General features: G+C 42.5%; 1 protein-coding gene and 1 pseudogene across 1 annotated transcript; both read left to right on the top strand.

Annotated features, from left to right (window-relative positions):
- Positions 1 to 1,699: 1,699 nt before the first annotated feature.
- Positions 1,700 to 8,860, top strand: LOC115589047 (RING finger protein 175-like). The gene is made up of 9 exons (XM_030429726.1): positions 1,700 to 1,830; positions 2,179 to 2,216; positions 2,355 to 2,496; positions 3,893 to 4,047; positions 4,749 to 4,856; positions 5,920 to 6,040; positions 6,481 to 6,614; positions 7,481 to 7,582; positions 7,849 to 8,860. Exons 1-9 carry the CDS (start codon positions 1,810 to 1,812, stop codon positions 7,967 to 7,969), a joined length of 942 nt encoding a protein of 313 aa, XP_030285586.1. The 5' UTR covers positions 1,700 to 1,809; the 3' UTR covers positions 7,970 to 8,860.
- Positions 8,861 to 10,500: 1,640 nt separating this feature from the next.
- On the top strand, positions 10,501 to 14,459 carry LOC115590418 (protein FAM111A-like; annotated as a pseudogene).
- Positions 14,460 to 23,590: the final 9,131 nt, after the last annotated feature.

Genomic DNA, 23,590 nt, shown 5'->3' with positions numbered 1-23,590 from the left:
CTTCTTCTTTCAGCCAGTCTTTTGCTTTCTCTACTGTCTCTGCTGAAGTGAAGGCCTTGTCCTTATAACGGGGATCAAGGACAGTTGCCAACACCAAACACTTTGTGTCCTCTGCCTTTGAGAATTGCCTTGTCAGGCTGTCAAGCATGGTCTTCCACAAGGTTTTGATGCCTGCTGAAGATGGACCCTCATGTTGCAGCATCAGTTTCAGAACAGATACACTGGGGAGTACGCATGACATATAGCTATTAGCTTTATGTTATTATATGTTGATGATTAATATATAATTAATATTATATAATAATATATTTAATTTAAACTTGTATGTTCAATATCTATTAAAATCTACATGGATGATTTAAGTTGCACTTTAATATGGGGGGGGGGGGGGAATTAAGTGATCCTTCACATTTTGTGAGTGATGGCACTGTGTGCCATAAAAAATAATAATCACAAAATAACACTGGTTAAACAAGGCGTATAATGAAGGGATTTGAACTGTGATTTTCTCATCCTCCCATAGTCAGGCTGTAACCACTAACCAGCTAGGGATGGTATGTTAGGATTTTATCTACATCTTAACAGTCCTGTTCTTTATCACTACTAAAGAATCTTTTTTTTAAGAATACATTCAGAACAGGAATTCATTTAAATTTCAAATATAACTACATATTGTTTCCACTGCAGCAACAGTAAAGTTTACAACAGCAAAGTCACTATATAAACTCCGTAATATCTGGAAACAAATCGGGGGGGGGGCTGGTTTGTCTCAGCCAGCAGCTAAAGTTTACAAGAAATTGCCAAATTTTAAGATTCATGGCAAACTAATGAACAGACTACACACAGACAGCTTTCATTTTAGCGTGTTCTTAACAAGCTGTTAATTGTTAGCTTAACAAGCACTGTGGTCGTGTAAAACGTGCCGGTGGAAATGTCGCTGTTTATGCTGAAATATGATGCACGTTTATGCTTGTTGAACAACTGGTACTTATTACCTCCACAAAGGACGTTATGTTTGTTGACTTCAACTCGTGAAGGTTTTACAATAACGCGTGTCGCCGTCTCCACCTGGGTCACTTCTCTCCTCTCCCTGCTGCCGCTGCACACGCCCCGTCTCTCTCTCTCCCATGCTCTGTGTGTGTGTGTGAAGAGCAGCCCCGCCCCCCAGTGATCAGACAGACAGAGAGCAGGGCAGGGAAGAAGCAGTTTATGGCGCTGTGGAAAAAACTGCAGCCAGCGGCCACTATCGGAGCCAAGTTCCGCCGATTCCGATAGTTTGTTAAACGTCCTATTGGCGCAGATTATACGGCCAAAACGATTAATCGGTCGAACTCTACTGATAACATGTAATAACCTACATATTTCACATGACACTTACTACTTATTTGGTCATTATTTTGCACCAGAATAAGCAATAGATGGCTGGAAAGTTTCTGGTTCCATGTTACTCTTTTTTAGTCTTACCATGTATATATATAACACGTACAATGGTCATTTAGAAGAGAGGGGGAATATATGAATATATATATATATATACATATATATATATATATATATATATATATATATATATATATATATATGTAATTTATGTATTTGTTTATTTTATTTTTATTTTTTAAAAACATTATGCTTTTAAAAATATATGATGGGGACAAAATGAGGCATATGTACTACACGTATGATTTTGGCCCTGTCGGCCTGCCATACACGGCGCGTCGGGGCGGTGGGGGAGCTGCTGTCACAGCGGAGCTAACGTAGCTGCTTGTCGCCGGCTAGCTTCCACCGGGAGAGGCTAAAAAAACAAGAATGGCGGGCGTGCACCCCCAGGTAAGTGAACCCGGGTTATGAACGCAGCTGTTCCTACGCTGTTAGTCCTGATTAACGACCATTTTAACGTAAATCTGAGCATTAAAACGGTGGTTAACGGTGGCTAACGTCCTCCTAGCTAGCTGGTCAGCTGTGAACGAGCTGTCAGTTGTGAGGCTGCAGCTGTTGGGACGTGGCAACACAGACACACACAAGAAAACGCCTTTTTTCTTCACTATATATCTCGTCTTGTGTTATCAAATTCACCCTAAATGATCGTTGTACGTGTTAATAAGCGTGGGAAGTTGTATTAACCTACATAAAAGCGTCCAGAGAGACTCCCAGCTGCTATTTCTGTCTCTGTTACAGGACGACCTGCTGAAGATGACACACAGAGAGAACTGGAAGTGAGCACACAAACTGTTTCTGGTCCACTTGATCTCCATTATCATCATTGATCATATGTTAAAACTGTGCATGCATCTTCCCCTCTGCCTCCACCATCTCCTCACATGCTTTTTCCCCCCCTCTCTTCTTCTTGTCAGGGTGCAGCATGAGCGTCTGCATGTGAAGCACCGGGGTCATGAGGCCATGCATGCAGAGATGGTGCTGATCCTCATCGCCACGCTGGTGGTGGCTCAGATAGTCCTGGTGCAGTGGAAGCAGCGGCACCACCGGTCCTACAATGTGAGTGACAGATATCACCCCCCCCCTTCAATGCTGATGGAAAGTCAGCTCAAAGTCTCTTTAGTGGCTCTGCTTAACGACTGAAGTAGCTGGAAGAAAAAAAAAAAAAACTCAATTTAAACTTTGCCGAATTAGCTGTAAGCACTTCCTGTTTGCAGTGTACATGTGCATACAGATGACTGTCACTGGATCACTTTTATACTGAAGAAAACTTAAAAACGTGACGTTTCCAAGGCAAGTTCTGAACATGAATGAACTGTCCTTTTTTTAAGGATTTCTATGCAGGTTTATAAAGACAGGTGAAGCTTCGTAGTCCACAAAACATTTCTGGAGCTTCACACTGAAACAGAGTTGCAGCATTCTGCTAAACAACTGACGTAGCTGGAGACTTGATTTAAAAGTGTTTGCTTTACCCCCAAAAAATTGATCACTTTCTGCACTTCATGTCACAGTTCAAGCTTTTAAAGACCTTATTTTATCAGAATTTATGTAACCTTCGAAATCAAAACAAACCTTGAATAACGTCGAAATGGTTGTTGAGGGATTTTGTTGAGTGTTTGAAATTAAACATTCATTATTCGTGGTGCTGACAAGATAATATTGACTAGAGCTTTTAATCCCACTGTGAATCAGCACCCAGGTTCACATCTTCATACATCTTTCGGTTGTTTTCATCTAATCTGGGGAGGTTAGCTGCATGTTAACGCTTTTTTAGCCAGGAGATTTCGCCGTAAATGACATATTTTTAAATCGGTTTGTGATCTCAGGGCTTCTGGAGACTTGGATCACAGCAGACGAGTTGTACAGAGCCATTTTACGTATTTTTGGTAGCTTTCTCCATTTCAAAACATGTCTCCAGCTACTTCAGTTGTTAAGCAGTGACGCTGCATCTCTGTTTTGCTGTGAAGCTCCAGAAATGTTTTGCGCACTATGAAACTTCACCTGACCTTCCATCAGTCCCCTGGTGGATCCTACATATCTGTGTGGTATTTAAAGAAGAGGTTCACACATTCTTTAAATTCCTTCCTCCTGCCCAGTAAATATCCCCATCTTATAAACTCCAATCCTTCAGTTTATAAGCAGCTTTCTGCTAAATGTATAATCTCCAGACTGTGACATAAATCTGACGACATCGCCGGCGTTGTTCGCTCAGATGTGACAAAGCTCCTCTTTGTCAGCGCCTGAGGAGTTGTAACCATGACTGATGAACTAACATGTGTGAAATGGTTCTTAGATTTTGAACAAGTCTGCCATAGAAGGTTTTACAGTGTGTACAATCAATTAGAAAATGTCAGGAACAAGAGGGGAAGTCAGGTCAGGCTAAAGCAGCAGGAAAATCAGTTACAACAAAGTATGATGGTAAGTAAGTGTAATAAAGTGTCGTTCTCCTCCTTAGCTGGTGACTCTTGTCCAGATGTGGGTGGTTCCTCTGTACTTCACCATCAAACTGTACTGGTGGAGGTTTCTGTCCATGTGGGGAATGTTCTCCGTCGTCACCAGCTACGTCATCTTCAGAGCTACTCGCAAGCCGTTGTCCTGCAGGACGCCGAGGTGAGACGAGGGCAGACGTCCTGACTTTCATCACTGGGCTGTCTTTTCATTTCAGTTTGTTTTTAAAAAAGATGAAGAGAAAATGGGACAGAGTTTAGGATATTAACAATCCTGGAAACTGAATCCTGAGGATCGCTCCTGGTGTACAATTTGAGTTAGAAGACAAACAAAGCCCTGTATTTTAAAACCAGAGTCATAAAGTTAATAATGTTAAAAGGTAATTATTTAGTTTTTGGTGAAAACGTCAGAAGAAGACACAAATAACAAATCTGCATCTATTGTTGTTGTTAAAAGTTGTTGTTTTTTGTCCTCATGCACATTTTTGCATTTTAAATTTACATTTCTCATAAAAGGCTAATTTAACCCATGAAATTTTGGTGCAGAAGAATCCATTTTGATAATTTGTGAGTAAATAAAGTTGATCAGCGTATTTAGATGGCTAGTGAGTGAGATTTAATGCTAGATCTGCTGAGCTTATATCATGCCTTATTTTTCAGGTTTTGTTTCTTGTCCGTCCTCTGGAGACCCCGCAGATTTACCACCAGATAAAGTTCACATATTTTAATGAGAATTTATCTCTGGATTAATGTGACAGTGTCTTGATAGTCACCAGCAACCATTTAACGATTATACAAAGGTGTGCTGGTTGTAAAAAGAAAAAAGACATCTGGTCAATTATTTATGGTGTCTGTGTTTTTCAGGATGGTGTACAAGTGGTTCCTGTTAATCTACAAGCTGAGCTATGCGGTGGGCATCCTGGGCTACCTGTTCATCATGTTCACCATGTTCGGCTTCAACGTCTTCTTCAGGTGAGTCATCGCTGACAGTCAGTAGATTAGAAGTGTCTTTTAAAGCCCAAACTGAACAGTTGTTGCGGTGTAATTGTTGGTTGTCACAGCCCTTAGGACAATTCAAAATTTAGAAAAAGGTCATTTATGGAATTTTACCTTTTCACATGTCAAAATAACAATTTTGCCTAATGTTTTGACATATTAACAAGCCGCACAGGTGCTTCTAGTCATGAAATCTAGCCAGTCTGTCTCCAAAAATAGTGCGAGGGAAAGTCTGAAATATGTTGCTTCCTTAATTGTGTGCGCTGCAGCTGGTGAACAAATCACAAAGAGAAGCAGCAAATCCTCATATTTAAGAAGCTGGAACCAGCAACTATTTCACATTTTTACTGAAATAATTACTGAATCTTATAAAAACAGTTAATCAATCCTACTCCTGTAATCGACTAATTGTTGCAGCTTTACATAACTGAAAATGAGGCGTTCAGGGAAGACCTGGAAAACAGATTGATTGGTGCAGACACATATATTGAGGTTTCTTTTTGCAGGAAAAATGCATCTTGGACATCCTGTAAAACTTTATGATTTGATTAAGAGAATCAATTAATACATGTGGTGGTTAATCATCTTTGTATGAGCTTTTCATCGATTGTTGGCCTCTGATCATGTGTATAAAGCTTCCTGTTCCAAACCTATTTTACCACTTCAGCTGAAGTCAAATATTGATTAATAGATGATCAAAATCGTTACTGCTAATTTTTTGGTTGATCAAATCAGGGAGACACTCGTACAACCTCATTCCAATCATCTTTATATTAAATATATGGTCTTTATGTTTTTATCTCTGGCTGCTCCAGCAGTTAAACAGCAGATCGCTCTCTTTATTTAAAGGCTAATAAACTGTAATAATAATAGACTGTAAAGCCTCGGTGTACAGTATAATGGCCTTAAAGTTATTTCTGTCAATTTAAATGTCTCTCGGTTCAGCTAAGCACAATTTATATGGCTTTAATTGGCAAGATAATGCACATTGATGGTTTCTTCTTATGAAGAGACAGCTGATCTTTCTTTCTCTGTGCAGGATCAAGGCAGAGGACACGATGGACGTTGGTGTCATCATGCTGTTTTACGGGCTTTACTACGGCGTTATGGGCAGAGACTTTGCTGAAATCTGTTCTGACTACATGGCTTCGACAATCGGGGTAAAACACCTTTTATATTGATGAATTCCACATGAAAAATGTTCAAGTTTCAGTACTAGTTAGCAGCCTTTGGATTTAGTTTCCCCCTTTAGTTTATGAGTGAACACATAAATCTGTCAAATCAGAACAAACAAACATGATACACATAATTTTAGATTCAGTGAGACTTCCTTCATCATCATCAACATCATAACAAACATCCAACATCTGCTTTAAAATCATAGAAAACAGGCGTTCCTTATAACTGCAGAACTTGCCTAAAAAACATAAGAATTTTAAGTTTTCTTCAGTTTTAAAGTAATCCAGTGAAAGCTGTCTGTATTTGTACACTTTAAACAGAAACTGCTGACAGTTAATTCAGCATATTCTTTTTTGGTGCCTGTGGACACATCTATTGATTTAAATTAACAAATCGTTGACCTTGCATGTGTGTTTTCCAGTACTACAACAAGGGAGGGATGCCCAGCAGGAGCCTGACCGATGATATCTGTGCAGTGTGCGGCCAGAGGATCCTGGTGGATGTGGAGGAGGAAGGATTTATAGAAGACACCTACCAGCTCTCCTGTGGACACATGTATCCTAAAGCTCAGTAAAATCCTGCAAGAGAAAAGGCTTTTTATGTCTCCAAAGTTAATGGATGGTTTTTTTTGCTTTTATTTGTCCCTAAACAGTATTATTTCAGAAAAACTCTAACTCAACTAAACACTAAATTATTATTAAACTTACCTATGTAGTGCTTCATGCAACATTCATAGGGAATTTGGGTTCAATTTGGCTGTCAATAATTGATGATTACAAAAAAACGTCTACTCCTGTTGTAGACTACTGGGGGTAAATGTATAAACTTCTTGCTAAAGGGCTCAAGATGTGAATCTAAAATTTTAGCACTGGCCAAATGATGCTGAAATTAATTTTAAACACTTGGGAATTGGCATTGCCCCACGCGGGGCACCATATGTAGTGCTCTGTGCAACATTAATAGCGAGTATTGGGTTAAATGTGGCTGCCACGTTAATTTTGATAAGTAATGAAGCATAATTCAGATAATGTCAAATTTGTCATGTAGCAAAGCAAACTACCAATGACCTCACGTGAGATCACAATGTGACCATAACAGTGAACAAACGCGTATATTACATCAGCAAGAGTTAAAAGTCCTGTGCTTAGCCGTGGTATGCCCTACCGTGTACTATCTAGGTCAAGTTCAATGTGACAAGTCTTTGAAGTCAAGGTTCTGGTGGTTCTTTGAATAAGGAAATAAATAACTATAATGTGTCAAATGCTCCTTTCACTCTCAAGTTGGACCATGTAAGACTATATGATATGGACCTATTGTGTTTCCTAACTAGTGAAATTGTGTAGCCATTGGTAAACTGTGACTGGGTCTTTTGTTAATGTGGAAATAAAGGATTTTCTGCCTTAACTTACCCCATCGCTCAGATTCCACGAGTTCTGCATCCGCGGGTGGTGCATCGTGGGTAAGAAGCAGACGTGTCCGTACTGCAACGAGAAGGTTGACTTGAAGAGGATGATGAACAACCCGTATCCTTTTATTTGCCATGTAATGAGGAATTCCTTACATTATTCCTGTTCTCCCTCTCACCTTTTTCCTTTCCCTTCCTTATATCTCTCCTGACCTTCTCATCGTGTTCATTTCCTCTCCCCTCCCTTCCTTTCTTTAAAGTTGGCACTGTCTTGTTTAAAAAAACACCGCTCACAGGTTGCCCCCTGATGTCCAACAAGACTTGAACTATTAAACCACAACTTCTTTATTGAGTGCTCTCCTTAATTCCTTTGTCTCCTGCCAGCTGGGAGAAGACACATGTTCTGTATGGGCAGCTGCTCGATTGGCTCCGATACCTGGTTGCCTGGCAACCCATCATCATCGGCATCGTCCATGGGATTAACTTCTCCTTGGGCCTCGAATAGAGCCCTGAGGAACGCTGCTTTATGTACGACCTGAAGTCGCGAATAGTGCGAGGAACATTTGGCAGCGAAGTGTCAAAGTCAGCGCTGATAAGAGCTGATTCAGGCTGCTTCTCAAGTCTTTTGTTTCCTCAGTACATGTTGGACTGAACGCTTGCACAGTCTCCAGCAGAGTGAACCCAAGCAGTCTGGGTCTCTGCGTGCAGAGGAGGACACTGTGATGACGAACTGCTGCCAACTTGACCAAAAACATTGAAGAACAGATCCAGTATTCGATCATTTCAACGCGAATGACATGAGAAAGTCTCGAAAGGAGTTTACTTTGTAAAGTGTGGAAACGTTGCTGTCATGCATGTCATGTTTTTGTGATAAATCATTGCTTTACTTTGTACTGTATGATTAAAAAAAAAACCTTTTTAAACAGTTTTATAGTTTGCAGATGCCTCACTGCCGCTTCTGTTGACGCCACTAAATCAAGCTAAGTGTTCTTTCTTATCAGATTTATTACAAAGAGGACAGTAGTGTTACATGACCCGTTTACATTTCAGATTGTTTTGTTGATTATAAAAGGTTTTATTGAGAATGTCTGTTACTACTGTTGCTGGAGCCGATCATCCATAATGGTAACTGTCTGTGGTGCGACTGAGACTCAGACCCACCTTCAGGAGCGTGACCTTGAACATATAAAACAAGCTATAAAAAAAGGAGATTGGTCATCTTCCAACAAAACTGTGGTAACCACCCTCTAAGTTTGTTCACATCTTTTAAGAGTCTCTCATCTTTTGCTGTAGAGCTGCAACAAGAAAGTCGCTTTTTTGTCAAATGGACATTTCTCTGTTGTCAAGACTGCTGCTAATATTGATTTTTAATTTATTAAATGTTTGTTGAACTTCATCAGTGTGTCAGAAAATGTATTCATGCACAGGCTCCCTAGGTCTCTGTTTCTCAGCTTATCGTAATTTTCTTTAGTTTTTTCTTGCATTTGAGGGAATAACTCAACATCCACTTGCACAGACGCAAGGGCAATCTCAGAATGAACACAGAATGGATCTGTATCTCCTTTGTTTCCTGCTTTGGTCTCTGCTGCATAGAACTCAACCTGAGATTCCTCCAGATACATGTCGCTGATTTATGGCTCAGTCCAGCAACCCCCACCGGTTTCATTTTGTGTCTTACACGGCGCAGTACTGTTGACAACTGGTGTAGCAAGACCGAGGAGTTCCCGTGATAATCACATAATCACTCGTGACCGCGGTTATAGCTATGTGTGATAAACACGCCAACATCAAATCAAATCAATTGTATTTATATAGCCCCAAATCCCAATCACATTGCCTCAGTGGGCTTTACAATCTGTACGTGAACAACATCCTCTGTCCTTAGACCCTCGATTAGAGTGAGGAAAAACTTCACATGTTGATAGAAAAAAAAAACCTGAAGAACATGAAGTGTTCCCCACCAAAGGATTAGTAGAAGAGCTTGTATTTATCTCTTTTTTAAGATTTGTGTACATCAACACTGAGTGTTTTATTTTTGAAAGTAACCAGTTGTCATATTATTGTTTCAGCTGAATGCTCCATCATGCTCCAGTATCCACCAGAAATAGAAGTCCTGCGCATCTGTTCCGGAGGGCTCCAGACTGCCGGAGCTGTGATGGAGCAGATGTGCAGCGGACTTGGTGGAAGATGACACATGAACTAGAGTGAAACTTATCAGCTTTGCTGGCATGGCAGATCCGTAACGCAGTGGAAACGTACCTGGTGGAATCGCGGAGTCAAACTGACAATAGCTTCAAACTGTTTAAATGGGGATTCAATCTTGACTTGTTGAGCAGTGCTGGGTCGTGGATTTAGGTGTATGGAAAGGGTTAACAGAAGGCATTTGAAACATGAGAAGACAAACGGCCAGCATACCAGAAGATCCCCTGTACTTGCTCTCTCACCACTTCACACTGTTGTTCAGTGCCAGTCGACCAGCGTTAAGGTAAGACACCCAGATTCTTCCTTTAAATCTAAAGTATGGATAGACTTTTGTTCTTTTAATGATTACTTATCATTTGTGGAGAAAGAGATCTTCCAGTTCAGGAGGGGGCTTTCAGTCCCATATGCTGGAAAAAGGAGTCAATTTGGGTTAACGGTACTCATGGCTGAAATGAGACCACTTTAAGATGCAGAGACAAAGGCTTGTGTTCTTACACTAACATCTAAGCTAAACAAAAAGAAAACCTTCTAGAGTGGTGATGAAGAAGTTCATGTTGGCTGAAAGATGTACAGGCAAACAGCTTTTGGACCTCTGACATGTCATGACATGTCCTCATCATTGTAAAGCCCACGCTGAATTGTCCTGCTGGTGAACACTGACATTAGATGGTTATGTTTCTGGTGTTTATGGTTTGAAACATTTGAACTAAATGTATTATTGTGCTGATGGAACATTCTGATGCAGAAATCAGCCTCAGCTTGTCCAACTGATTTGTTTGTTTTGTGAATGCATCATTTTATCAGGACAATCCTCACAGCACCAGCTTGACCACCATGGAGAGTAAACAGCCAGGTGGAGCTTCAGGCCCTCAGGTGAGTTCTCCTCATCAGCTGATATAAATACATTTACTTCTGTTAAGATATTTTGGTGGTTTAAGTTAAAGGCACAGTTCACCCAAAAATTACACTTTGGTCATTATCTCCTCCCTCAATGCTGATCAAAAGTCATGTGAAGTTTTGTATATTAAGTAGTGTAGGGATAATGTATTTTTATAATCCTGCTCTGAGGTTAGCTCGGCTCATGGTCCCACTGTGGGATATTTGACATGGATTTTAGAATCGATCCGCTGTGAGGATGTTTCATGTCCTTGACAACCTCTGTAGTCTCGTTTAGACACTTGTTAGCAACCACTAACTGTTTTTAACATGTGAAAGAGCTTTTTCAATTAAACTGTGGGACATTAAATGATGTTGGAGAACAAAATGTTTAAACATGTTCAGCCTGTGGTAACCACACACTTAATTTTACACATTTAACTGAAAATATCAAACACCTGGATTAATTTCTGGTTTTAGGACTTCAAACTGCAGCATTCTGTAGTTTGTAGTTTAGATGACCCTTGTGTTTTCAAAAAAAGTCCATCATTCATTATTTTACAGCTGTCAGATTTATTATTTAACTGTAACTTGCCACAAAACATAATTATCAAGAATATACTTTGGAAAGTTTGCAAATGCAGAGGATCAAAACCAAATTTGGACCCATTCTTGAAAACATTACATTACAAATTTGTCAGGGATTTCTTTAAATGAGGCTTGATGTTTTTACTTTTCTCATTTTGCAGACATACAGCCATGTTAGAGTGAAGGAGCTGAACTATGGTGAAGCCACGGTTAGTGGACTGTGATACACTGCATGAACAAAAAAGACTGCGTTTTTATTACATTCAAGGATGTGTAACCTTATTTATTTGCTCACTCTGATTTCCTAAAGGACGGGCATGGGCATCATTTCAAAGTAAAATTCAGCCACAAAGACGACAAAGAATACAATGTTGATTGTGATCCACCTTGCACAGTGCTGGAGGGAATACAAAAAAACAGAAATACAATGAGCTGAATTGTCCAGATGAAAACCTTGTCATTAAGCTGGGTGGAGCAGATGATTGTATCGTTGCAACTCATTTTCCTTCTTCTTGTGTCACTCTTGGTGAGGTTCTGACCATATCATGTGAATCTGAAACAGTCGAAGAGGCCCAAATCCAACCTGCCAAAGCAAAACATTCAAGGGACAGATATTCTGTTTTCTACATTCATACAGTCGGAGGAACAAATGCCAAAACAAAGAAGCTTTTTAAACACGATGCTGTCAAAAAGTTCACGTATGTGTGTGTTTATGGGGAGAAGGGGACGACGGTGGAAGAGGCTCTGCAAAGAGACGGTCGCTTCAGTGATGATCTCTGCAACTTCACTTTGTCTAACAATGAAAATCCCAAGTGCTTCACTGAACCTGTAGACAATGTTGACAGCTTAAACGGAAAAAAATTCAAGATATGTCTTCCACGGAAGAAGAGAGCAAATTATAAAAAACAGCAGGAAAACACAGGTGCATCCAATTATCCACAGAAGAGGCGCCTTACCAGATCAACATGGGTCCTAAGTGTAGTCCATCAGAGAGGAAGAAGTGTCATGGCAGCAGTAGAAGAGAGAAGCAACAGTGATGACACTGGTGAGATTTATACATTACTGTGTGACCAGTATCCAGCTCTGAAAGAACTGATGCAGAGCAGATTCCCTGGTGATTCTTACCAGAAAGCAGTAGAGCTGAGGAAGGAAAACTTTGGAAAGATCCAACAGTCATTCAGTGAAGTGCACAGAGTCAAGAGGCTGTGAGAACTGGATGATTCTGTCTGTAAAGTGATTGTTAAGGATGTACGTGAGGGCACAGGCTTTGTGTTGTTTGACAACTTCGTCTTGACTAACGCACATCTATTTTAAGGTTGTGTTGAAGAAGACACGCTGAAGAAGGGTGTGGAGGTGTCTGTTCTCTTTAACTATGATGATCCTGAGCCAGGCACAAACTATTGCTACTTTGAGGTAGTTAACTTTTACATTTACCTCAAAGTGGATGGACTTGACTATGCTGTACTTGAGCTCAACACTGAGGGCCAGAGGGTATCCAGGCTAAAAACCCAAACAGAGAAAATGAAGATACCACCAGGACTCCTGAAGGACTTTGGTCCAAGGCCTCAGAATGGGTCAGCCTGTCTTATTGGTCATCCAGGAGGAGAACTTAAAAAAATGGATCCCACATGTATCATTGAGAAAGAGAAGAGGGGGCAGGCTGTTGAGGATCATTTACACCAATACAGAGACAGTCATTTCATTCTCCACTCAATCAGTCGCCTCATCAGAGAACAAGGCATTGAAAACATAATGATTGGTGGAAAATTGGCAGAAAATAGGTCGACCTACCACACCCCCATGTACCATGGCTCCTCTGGCTCTCCAGTGTTTGATTCTCAATGCAAAGTCTTTGGTTTGCACACTGGTGGATTCGTCTATCGTCAGAATCTGACAGAAAGTGTGATGGAGTTTGCCCAACCACTGTGTGCTATATTAGAACACTTTGTGAAGACAAAGAAAAATGAAGAGTTGTTAAAGATATTTGAGAAGGCAGCAAAGGGAAACTCAGACCTACAAAAAGTCCTTCAGTCTGTATCTGAAGAACAGGAAGTCGAAGCTGAGCCAGCAGACTTTGAAAACTGCTCTGGCTCTTCTGAAGGAATGGACACTGATTAAGTATTCAGAGAGTCCATGGACGAGTGTGGAAACACATCTGGCTGAACAGGTTGTTGTTTCTAGTTCATGAAATGGTTATTTTCCCAGTGACCAAGTAATTGTATTACTGTATGTAAATGTAAATACTTTTAAGGATATTTTAAGGGGCAGTCAGCTGGAGGCTAGCATGCTTGTTGTTTACTGTAACAAAATCATCCACTGTGGTGGGTGTAGTTTTTTTTTAGAATAAAAAATATCTCGTACCCAATCACACTGAACAAAAACCCACTAATGCCTGCTAACATCTGACATTCATCTACAATGTGAATGTGTGACGGCATTTTCCAGCTCCAGCTCTGATTGGCTCTTATGGCTCTCCCCTTTTTCAGACGCAGTGAAGTGAAAGATATTTAAGAAAGCAACCATGTTAAAGTCTCGGTGTCAGTTCTGTGCTACTACACAAGCATTGTAGGCTGCCCAACCGGTACTGTGCATGTGCAACTCTCAACAGAGATGAGATTTTACTTTTAGCATTTCTTTTGGTGTTTTTTTTTTAGACATGCTAATTTCGGTGTGAAAATGTTTTTTGTTGCTTTTATAGCATTGCTTCTGTAGTCTAGCCTTCCTTAAGAAGCTGGCCTACTATTATCACAACTATCTACTGTTAACTTTTGTTTTGTAACTTGGTTTAGATTATAAGTGAAACTATCCAGACTGGGCCGGACATAGTTCTAAAACTGATTCTGCGCTTTCACGGTCAGTAATTTTATGTTGGACACACTAGATTTAAGGGTTCTGTTTTCACTGTTTAGGATTAGATGGTGAGGCTTTACTTTCATTTTTGGTTTATTTTAGGAATAGTTAGCTCTTGGTTTTGGTCCTCTTTTGGTTATGTTTATGTCTTTGTTTTAACAGCAACAGTTAAGTCTTTCCTTTGTAGTTTTGCCTCACCTCATTGTGTTTGTGACTCCGAATGAATAAATAAATGAATAACTGTGCTTTAACCAACAACGCCTGTTTTTATGTTGCTTCGCTCTCCCATAGCAAACTGGGTGGGTTGTAACATAATGTGACAGTCGTTGGGTTTGTACCAAACTAACATGTTTTATTGCATCTGGAGAACATCTGTTTTGTGACATATTTGACCTTTGTCAAATAAAATACAGCTTCTGTGATTTGGATGATGTTTTTGATTAATTTTGCAGTTCTTATTAAAACTTGTTTTAAGTCTGTTTCCTGTCCTAGTCTTTTCCCACCCATAATGTTACATTGTTGTTCCCAACATTTTCTCTTCTCAGTCTAGACAAAGGGTTGTAACACCGTCTTGACCAGTTAAGTTTAATCCATGTCTCTTTGGTACAGTTACAGTAAGATTTATATTTCCCCATTACACTTGAATTCACTAAAGAATATCCATAATCTGCCATATAAAATGTAAAAGCTGGAGGCAGACATAAAGAAACAATACTCCAAGGTCTTCACAGGATTGGGCTGCTTAAAAGGGGAGTACAGAATTAAGGTGAAAGAGGATGCCGAGCCCATTACTATTAAACGACAAGGTCAAAGAGGAGCTCCAGAGAATGGAGAAAATGGGGGTGATTATACCCATCGAAGTGGCTACAGAGTGGTGTGCGGGTATGGTTGTGGCACCAAGGCCCAATGGAATGATCAGGATCTGCTCTGATATGACACATCTGAATGAGTATATCTGCCGAGAGAGACATGTCTTGCCGGCCATCGATGAAACTCTGGCCAAGCTTGCATGGGCAACGGTCTTTACAAAGCTGGATGCCACGGCCGGATTCTAGCAGATACCCCTACATCCAAAATCAGTCCCGCTGACCACATTTATCACTCCTTTCGGGCAATACTGCTACAAGAGACTGCCATTCGGGATTTGGTCAGCACCCAAACATCTTCAAAAGCAGCTAACACAAATGCTGACAGGGTTGGAAGGGACTGTATGTCATGCTGACGATATCCTCATCTTTGGATCAACGCAAGAACAACATGACCACAATCTGCACAGAGTGTTGGGGCGGCTCCAGGAAGAGGGCCTGATGCTCAACAACGACAAGTGCCAGTTTGCAGTACACAGGGTCATGTTCCTGGGACACATCGTCAGTGCAAGGGGCATTGAGGCAGACCCAGGCAAAATAAAGGCAGTCATGGAGATGCCCACGGCCAAAGATGCTGCTGATGTAAAAAGGTGTGTGGGCATGGTGAATTATGTGGGAAAGTTCTCTCCACACATAGCAGAGCTCACACGACCGCTACGAGACCTGCTCAAGACTGACACCGACTGTGTGTGGGGAAGTGCTCAACAAAGGGCGTTCGATGAGCTGCGAACGGAACTGAGTTCACCACCAGTGCTGGCGCAGTACTGTTTGCACAGAGAGACCACGGTTGCAGCAGACGCTTCCTCCTTTGGGTTGGGAGGTGTTTTGACTCAGAAGCAACTGTCTGGAGAATGGCAGTCAGTCGCCTTTATATCACGCAGCATGACAGACACGGAGCGCAGATACGCCCAAATAGAAAAGGAAGCGCTCGCGCTAATCTGGGCAAGTGAGTGTTTTCAGGCTTACCTGATAGGGATGGACTTTCTGATACAGACCGACCACAATTCGCCGATTCAGAGGACCTTCAGGACAAGCAACTGGAACAGGATGTGTGTGTGTCCATCAACATCATAATGGAGCACTTGCTGGCATCAGAGCAGAGGCTGGTGCAGATCAGGACAGCACAGGACACAGACGACATCTGCAAAAGACTGAAAAATATGGTGCAAACAGATTGGCCCCTAACCAGTGAAGCTCTTCCACCTCAACTGAAGCCATACTGGCAGTATAACCAGGACCTGCTGGTTGCAGACAGACTTCTGATGAAAGGTGAAGGACTCGTCATACCTGTCACAATGCAAGAGGAAATGCTCAACAAAATACATGAAGATCATCAAGGCATAACAAAGTGTGTCGCCAGAGCGCAGCATTCAATGTCATCGCCAGGTCTGACAATACAGATTAAACAGTGGAAAACTGTGCAACCTTTGCATGTGAGGTCTACAATCCACCAGAGCCGCTGCTAACAACTACGTTGCCATGGCAGCGTGTGGCAACGGATCTGTTCCAGTGGGACAATGCCATGTACCTCATAGTCATTGACTACTACTCACGCTACATGGAAGTGGCAAACCTTACCTCCACCACCACAGCCCACGTGACAGGAAAGTTGAAGTCCATTTTTGCACGTCATGGAGTCCCAGAGACAGTTTTTATGGACAACGGCCCCCAGTTCTCTGCAGCTGAGTTTGCAGCCTTCGCCAGAGACTATGACTTCACACATGCAACCAGCAGCCCCCACTATCCTCAAGGTAACGGAGAGGCTGGGAGGGCAGTGAGGATGGTAATATCTCTCCTGAAAAAGGGGGAGGATCCACACAAGGCTCTCATGGCTTACGGGGCCACTCCCTTGTCACACGGCTCATCCCCTGCACAGCTGCTGATGGGGCGCAACATCAGGACACCTCTGCCTGTCAGTCAAGAGAAGCTACAGCCAGGATGGCCTGATCTCAAGGCTTTCAGAGGGAAGGATCAGGACCTCCTGGTTCAAAAAAAGACACAACACAGAGACAAGACAAGAGCTCAGACCAGGACAAAGAGTCTGGGTGAAGGACTCAAAGGAAACAGGGACTGTCAGTGGCCCAGCTCAGACACCGAGGTCTTACCACATAGACGTGCTCTCAGGAAGTCTTGGGAGCAACCGATCTCACATCAGGGTCATTCCAGAGACTCCCAGAGAGACTAGATCGGGCCGGACCATAGGCCCACCAAACAGAATGGATTTGTAGGTTAGGTAGAAAGCTGCGGTTTGTTTCACAGGGCAGAATAAACCCTGCACAGCTTGGGGACCTGGGCAGTTGACCCCGATCCCTAGAGAGGAAAGATATTCATGTTCAATGTTTGAAAAAAGAAAAAAAAAAATGTGTGTCGTTATGGAAGATATTTGAAAAAAACGGAACAAAAAAGGAAAAGTAATGCTGGTCACTTGAATTTTAAGTGCTCAGGGTAACTATTACATGTTTACTGTTCAAGTTCATTTACAAATCGAACAAAAAAACAAAAGACGTTTTTGTGTGAAAGTCTGACAGTCAACTAAAGGGAGGAGATGTAACAGGAACAGATGTGTACCTGTTTAGTGGGGAAGATATAAGGGGACGGACCCCCAGAAGTACAGGTGTGTGCTTAACGTAAAGACTTGTAAATAAAGCGAGCTGCAGAATTACAAGTGTCTCCCTGTGTGGAACTATATACACAGCCTGAACCTGGCATGTTACAGTTTAGGCACTCTCTTTGCCATGCTCGCAGTCAGTCGCAGCTTCCTTGCATCAAACCAAAGTTGTGATGCACTCTGTATTTGGGTCTCTTCACTCAATGTCATGATTGTAGATCTGTTTGTTGTGTTGTCTGGTTTTGTCTTGTGTTTTTTTTTGTGTCTAATTTCCATGTCTTTGTACCATGTCTTGTGTCTTATGTTTTGATTTTCCATGCCCTCATGTGTCCTTAAAGTGTCTCCTATGTTCTTCCCTCTGTCTCCCTCTGTCTGTCAGTGTTCTCATCCATGCATTCCCCTCGTTATCTCACCTGTTGGTCCACCTCACCTGTTCCTCGTCTTGTCATCAGTGTCTGTGTATTTAGTCTCTGTGTTCCCTTCACTCCTTGTCTGGTCATTGTTCTTGTCAGCCTCTGTCTGTGTCCATGCTCCAGTTCTTGTGCCTGCTCCTGTCTGTTCCTTGTTCCCCCACGATATGTGTTCTTTGGATTTTGATTTCTGGTTTTCTGATGTTTGAGTTGAACTTTGTTTTTTTTTCTTTGTGCTTTGTCTTGCCTTTTAGTTGCTACTTTGCCTTGCTGTTTTTGATTGCTACTTTGCCTCTTGCCCCCGTTTTGTCTGCTTCTGTTTTTTGTGTTCAGCTTTAAAATAAAGCGCGCTTATTGTTTCCCCTTATCCATGCCTCTTTAGCGAACTGCATTTGGGTCCACCTTCCCCTTATCCTTAGTCTCCCCTGTAACCCTGCCTGACAGAATGACCAGACCAGAAATGGCCCCAGCGGACTACACAAAACAGCTCATGGCGATTGAGGAAAAATTGTGGGGAAATCTTGATACCAAGACAAACGTGAGAGAAATGCTACAGGTTTTAGCTGAGTTTAACAGGGACATATTTGAGAGGCCTTGGTTGTGGGCAGTTCCATATGCTGTGGAGATAATAACTGAAGTGGCTGACCTCAGAAGAACCTTGATTGCCCAACTAAACGGCTGCAACTCCCAGTTAGCTCCCAGTTTTCGATCCCAAACTGGTGCCTCAGCCCATGCCTCAGCTCCATCCCAAGCCCATGCCTTGGCCTCAGCCCATGCCTCAGCCACAGCCAAGCCACCAGCCCAAGCCCATGCCTCAGCCCAGCTACCAGCCCATGCTTCGGTTGCAATCCTGGACAAACCCTCGGCTTCCCCTTTTTGTGGAACCCGCCTGGCCTATAAAGTACCCCCACCAAGAAAGCGATGTTCTCGGCAGCGTCCTGGCTCCTTGAAGTCTGGCTCTGGAGCCCCAGCCCCATTGTCAACTGCCCAGCCAGTGCTTGCCCGGTTTGCTCCGCTAATGGTGTGGCTGACACCCAGGCCAACACCTGCCGGTGGCCTTCAGTCGGCGGCCCGGTCTACAGCTGCCGGTGGCCTTCAGTCGGCGGCCCGGTCAACAGCTGCCAGTGGCCTTTAGTCGGCAGCCCGGTCAACACCTGCCAGTGGCCTTCAGTCGGCGGCCCGGTCGACAGCTGCCAGTGGCCATCAGTCGGCGGCCCGGTCGACACCTGCCAGTGGCCTTCAGTCGGCAGCCCGGTCAACACCTGCCAGTGGCCTTCAGCCAGCGGACCGGTCCACACCTGTCAGTGGCCTTCAGTAGGCGGACCTGATGGCGCTGTTCCTGCTCCTCGGTCGGAGGACCGGCCAAGGCCTGTTCCTGCTCCTCAGTCAGAGGCCCGGCCAAGTCCTGTCCCTGCTCCTCAGTCAGAGGCCCGGCCAAGTCCTGTCCCTGCTCCTACGTCTTCGTCGCCGGCCTCCAGGGACTGCCAGCCTACGTCTTTGTCTTTGTCCCTGACCTCTAGTGGGTCCCAGCCCACGTCCCTGGCCTCCAATAGATCCCAACAGGAACAGGCGCCATCAGCTCTCGTGTGTAACTGCATTTGGGTCCACCTTCCCCTTATCCTTAGTCTCCCCTGTAACTATGCCTGACACTCAACCTCTCCACCTGAGCTGGGCTTAGCTTAACACTGGATTCTTAAAAACTGAGACACTTCCTGCAAGTCAGCATTGTGCTGTGCTCTGTATGGGGTATCTGTAGATCATTCTGGCTCTGAGAAGACTCATCTACAACTAATCTGTAACACACCAAAGGGGGCCACATTAGTCTGCAGCTGATAAAGTGGGGCCATCACAGAAGAACGGATGTAAGTTTTAAATTCTTTGTGATCCTTGAACAGTTTGGGAGCACACTCTGCTGATGTCGCACCTGTGGGATCTGATGTTGATGCTGATGCTGATGAGCCTTCATGAATGTGGTCTGCTTTATGGCATTTAAAATTGATGTGCTTCACCCTTTTCAGCTCAGCATAGTTTCTTGTGCCTGCATTCCACTTTCTCTGTGCATCAGTGCATGATGTCCCTGTCGTGACCACTGACACTGCACGTTTTTGTTCTTCGCCTTTTTCACATATTTGTGCTTTCTGTCAGTCAGTATCACACTGATGATCGCCATGGCTCTGGTGCAGCAAAACAATAAAAAGTAGGACTTGAAATTCAAACTTTCTGTCGTAAAATATGCAGAGGAAAACTGGGGAGAAGCAGCTGTTAGAAGTTTCTCTGTCGACCCCAAGAGGGATTGGCAATTTAAAAAAAAAATGGAGCTGTACGAGGAGGACAGCAACAGGGCCAGGCTGCGTGCTGGAGGGAGGAAGAAGGCCAGCGAGGAGCCTGAGATAAACATGCGGGGATGAGTTATCAGCAAACGGTTACGCCATTCGGCTGAGTCGTTTCCTCCGCTGCAACAACTTCACTTGCAGAAGGACGCCAGAGAATTCACAAAGAAGCTGGAGAAGTTTGTGACATTTTTGTTCTGGATTTTTGAGATGAAGGAATTAAACGCCAATCCCAAACAAACGACTTGTCTGTTAAGTGATTGAAACAAATAAATGCCCTGGCTATTATTTGGTATTTCATGGTATTCCATTCATAGATCAAATACATGACATGATTGCACACATTACATGATTACATACGTAACACCATGAATGAAAGGAGCAGGTAAAAGAAAACTTATGATACCTGCCCCTTTCTATAGTTTTAATTACATTTAATTGACTAATTGACATTTAATTTCCGCAAACATCGTTTGTTGCAGCCCTACATTAAAAGCAATGAAAATTATTATTAAAACTACCAGAATGATCAACATATACCTTCCAAAGGATGGCAACAGCGTGGCTGTAAGATCTGCTTTGACCTGCAACACATGAACACCCTGCTGTTTGTATTTCACCCAATGATGACACTAAAACCCAGGTTCGGTGGTGGGGGACTTTAAGGCTTTGGTTGGGCTCTACGTTTGCTTTAATGTAAATCAGATTGTGTCCCGCGATCTCTTTTAACAAAACGCGTCCCACCTTATTACTGTGCAGATACTGATACGCCTCAGAGCTTTTTAGGTTATTCATTGCCCCCCGACGAAGCGGCAGAGTTGAGAAAGTAGCTAAATATGCTACTGTGTGTTATTGTAGGCCACTTTTTCATGCCATCGTCCCACCCCTTTATATTATTAGGCAGTGGGATTGTAATGCCGTCTTGTCGAGCTGTGAAAGCTGGTGTCCCCACATGTTTTAGATAATCGGCTTAGAAAGATTAGCACTGACAGCTAGCATAAAAGTGTGAAAACGCCGGTTCCGGTTTATACCGGAAGTCTCACCCATAATTCACGCAAGGGCTCATGGGAGCTAGGAATACGATGGATATGTCCTTTGTTTCCTGCTTTGGTCTCTGCTGCATAGAACTCAACCTGAGATTCCACCAGATCCATGTCACTGATTTACGGCTCAGTCCAGCAACCCCCACCGGTTTCATTTTGAGTCTGCCACAGCGCAGTACTGTCGACAACTGGTGTAGCAAGACCGAGGAGTTCCTGCGATAATCACATAATCACTCGTAACCGCAGTTATAGCTATGTGTGATAAACACACCGACATCAAATCAAATCAATTGTATTTATATAGCCCAAAATCACAATCACATTGCCTCAGTGGGCTTTACAATCTGTACAGTGAACATCATCCTCTGTCCTCAGACCCTCGATTCAAGTGAGGAAAAACTTCACATGTTGATGGAAAAAACCCCTGAAGAACATGAAGTGTTCCCCACCAAAGGATTAGTAGGAGAGCTTGTATTTATCTCTTTTTTAAGATTTGTGTACGTCAACACGGAGTGTTTTATTTTTGAAAGTAACCAGTTGTCATATTATTGTTTCAGCTAAATTGCTCCATCATGCTCCAGTATCCACCAGAAATAGAAGTCCTGGAGCGGATGTGCAGCGGACTTGGTGGAAGATGACACATGAACTAGAGTGAAACTTATCAGCTTTGCTGGCATGGCAGATCCGTAACGCAGTGGAAACGTACCTGGTGGAATCGCGGAGTCAAACTGCCAATAGCTTAAAACTGTTAAAATGGGGATTCAATCTTGACTTGTTGAGCAGTGCTGGGTCATGGTTTTGGGTATTTGTGGAATGGGTTAACAGAAGGCATTTGAAACGTGAGAAGACAAACGGCCAGCATACCAGAAGATCCCCTGTACTTGCTCTCTCACCACTTCACACCGTTGTTCAGTGCCAGTCGACCAGCGTTAAGGTAAGACACCCAGATTCTTCCTTTAAATCTAAAGTATGGATATGCTTTTGTTCTTTTAATGATTACTGTATTACTAACATCTAAGCTACACACAAAGAAAACCTTCTAGAGTGGTGAAGAAGAAGTTGATGAGGGAACACATTTCATGTTGGCTGAAAGATGTAAAGGCAAACAGCTTTTGGACCTCTGACATGTCATGACATGTCCTCATCATTGTAAAGCCCACGCTGAATTGTCCTGCTGGTTAAGACTGGCATTATATGGTTATGTTTCTGGTGTGTATGGTTTGAAACATTTGACCGAAATGTATTATTGTGTTGATGGAACATTCTGATGCACAAATCAGCCTCAGCTTGTCCAACTGATTTGTTTGTTTTGTGAATGCATCATTTTATCAGGACGATCCTCGCAGCACCAGCTTGATCACCATGGAGAGTAAACAGCCAGGTGGCGCCTCAGGCCCTCAGGTGAGTTCTCCTCATCAGCTGATTTAAATATAAATACATGTATTAATACTAAGATTTTGAGGCGGTTTAAGTTAAAGGCACAGTTAACCCAAAAATTACACTTGGTCATTATCTCCTCCCTCAATGCTGATCAAAAGTCATGTGAAGTTTAGTATATTAAGTGGTGTAGGGATAATGTATTTTTATAATCCAGCTCTGAAGTTAGCATGGCTCAGGTTCACACTGTGGGATATTTGATATGGATTTTAGAATCGATCCGCTGTGAGGATGTTTCATGACCTTGACAACCTCTGTAGTCTCATTTAGACACTTGTTAGCAACTAGTAACTGTTTTTAACATGTGGAAGAGCTTTTTCAATGAAACTGTTGAATATTAAATGATGTTGGAGAACAAAATGTTTAAATATGTTCAGCCTGTGGTAACCACACACTTAATTTTACACATTTAACTGAACATACAGTCAAAAACCTGGATGAATTTGAGATGAGGGAACCGGATGTGCTAAACTGCTAACTAATTTCTGGTTTTAGGACTTCAAACTGCAGCATTCTGTAGTTTGTAGTTTAGATGACCCTTGTGTTTTCAAAAAAGTCAATCATTCATCATTTTACAGCTGTCAGATTTATTATTTAACTGTAACTTACCTATATATACTTTGGAAAGTTTGCAAATGCAAAGGATCAAAACCAAATTTGGACCCATTCTTAAAAACATTACATCACAAATTTGTCAGGGATTTCTTGAATGAGGCTTGATGTTTTTACTTTTCTCATTTTGCAGACATACAGCCATGGAAGAGTGAAGGAGGAGAACTACGGTGAAGCCACGGTTAGTGGACTGTGATACACTGCATGTATAAAAATGGTTTTTGTTACATTGAAGGACGTGTAACTGTATTTATTCTTCACTCTGATTTTCCACAGGACAGGCTTAGGCATCATTTCAAAGTGA

The sequence above is a fragment of the Sparus aurata genome, chromosome 10 (genome assembly GCF_900880675.1).
Source record: "Sparus aurata chromosome 10, fSpaAur1.1, whole genome shotgun sequence".
Classification (NCBI taxonomy): domain Eukaryota; kingdom Metazoa; phylum Chordata; class Actinopteri; order Spariformes; family Sparidae; genus Sparus; species Sparus aurata.
This window is presented reverse-complemented; position numbering and strand designations above follow the sequence as displayed.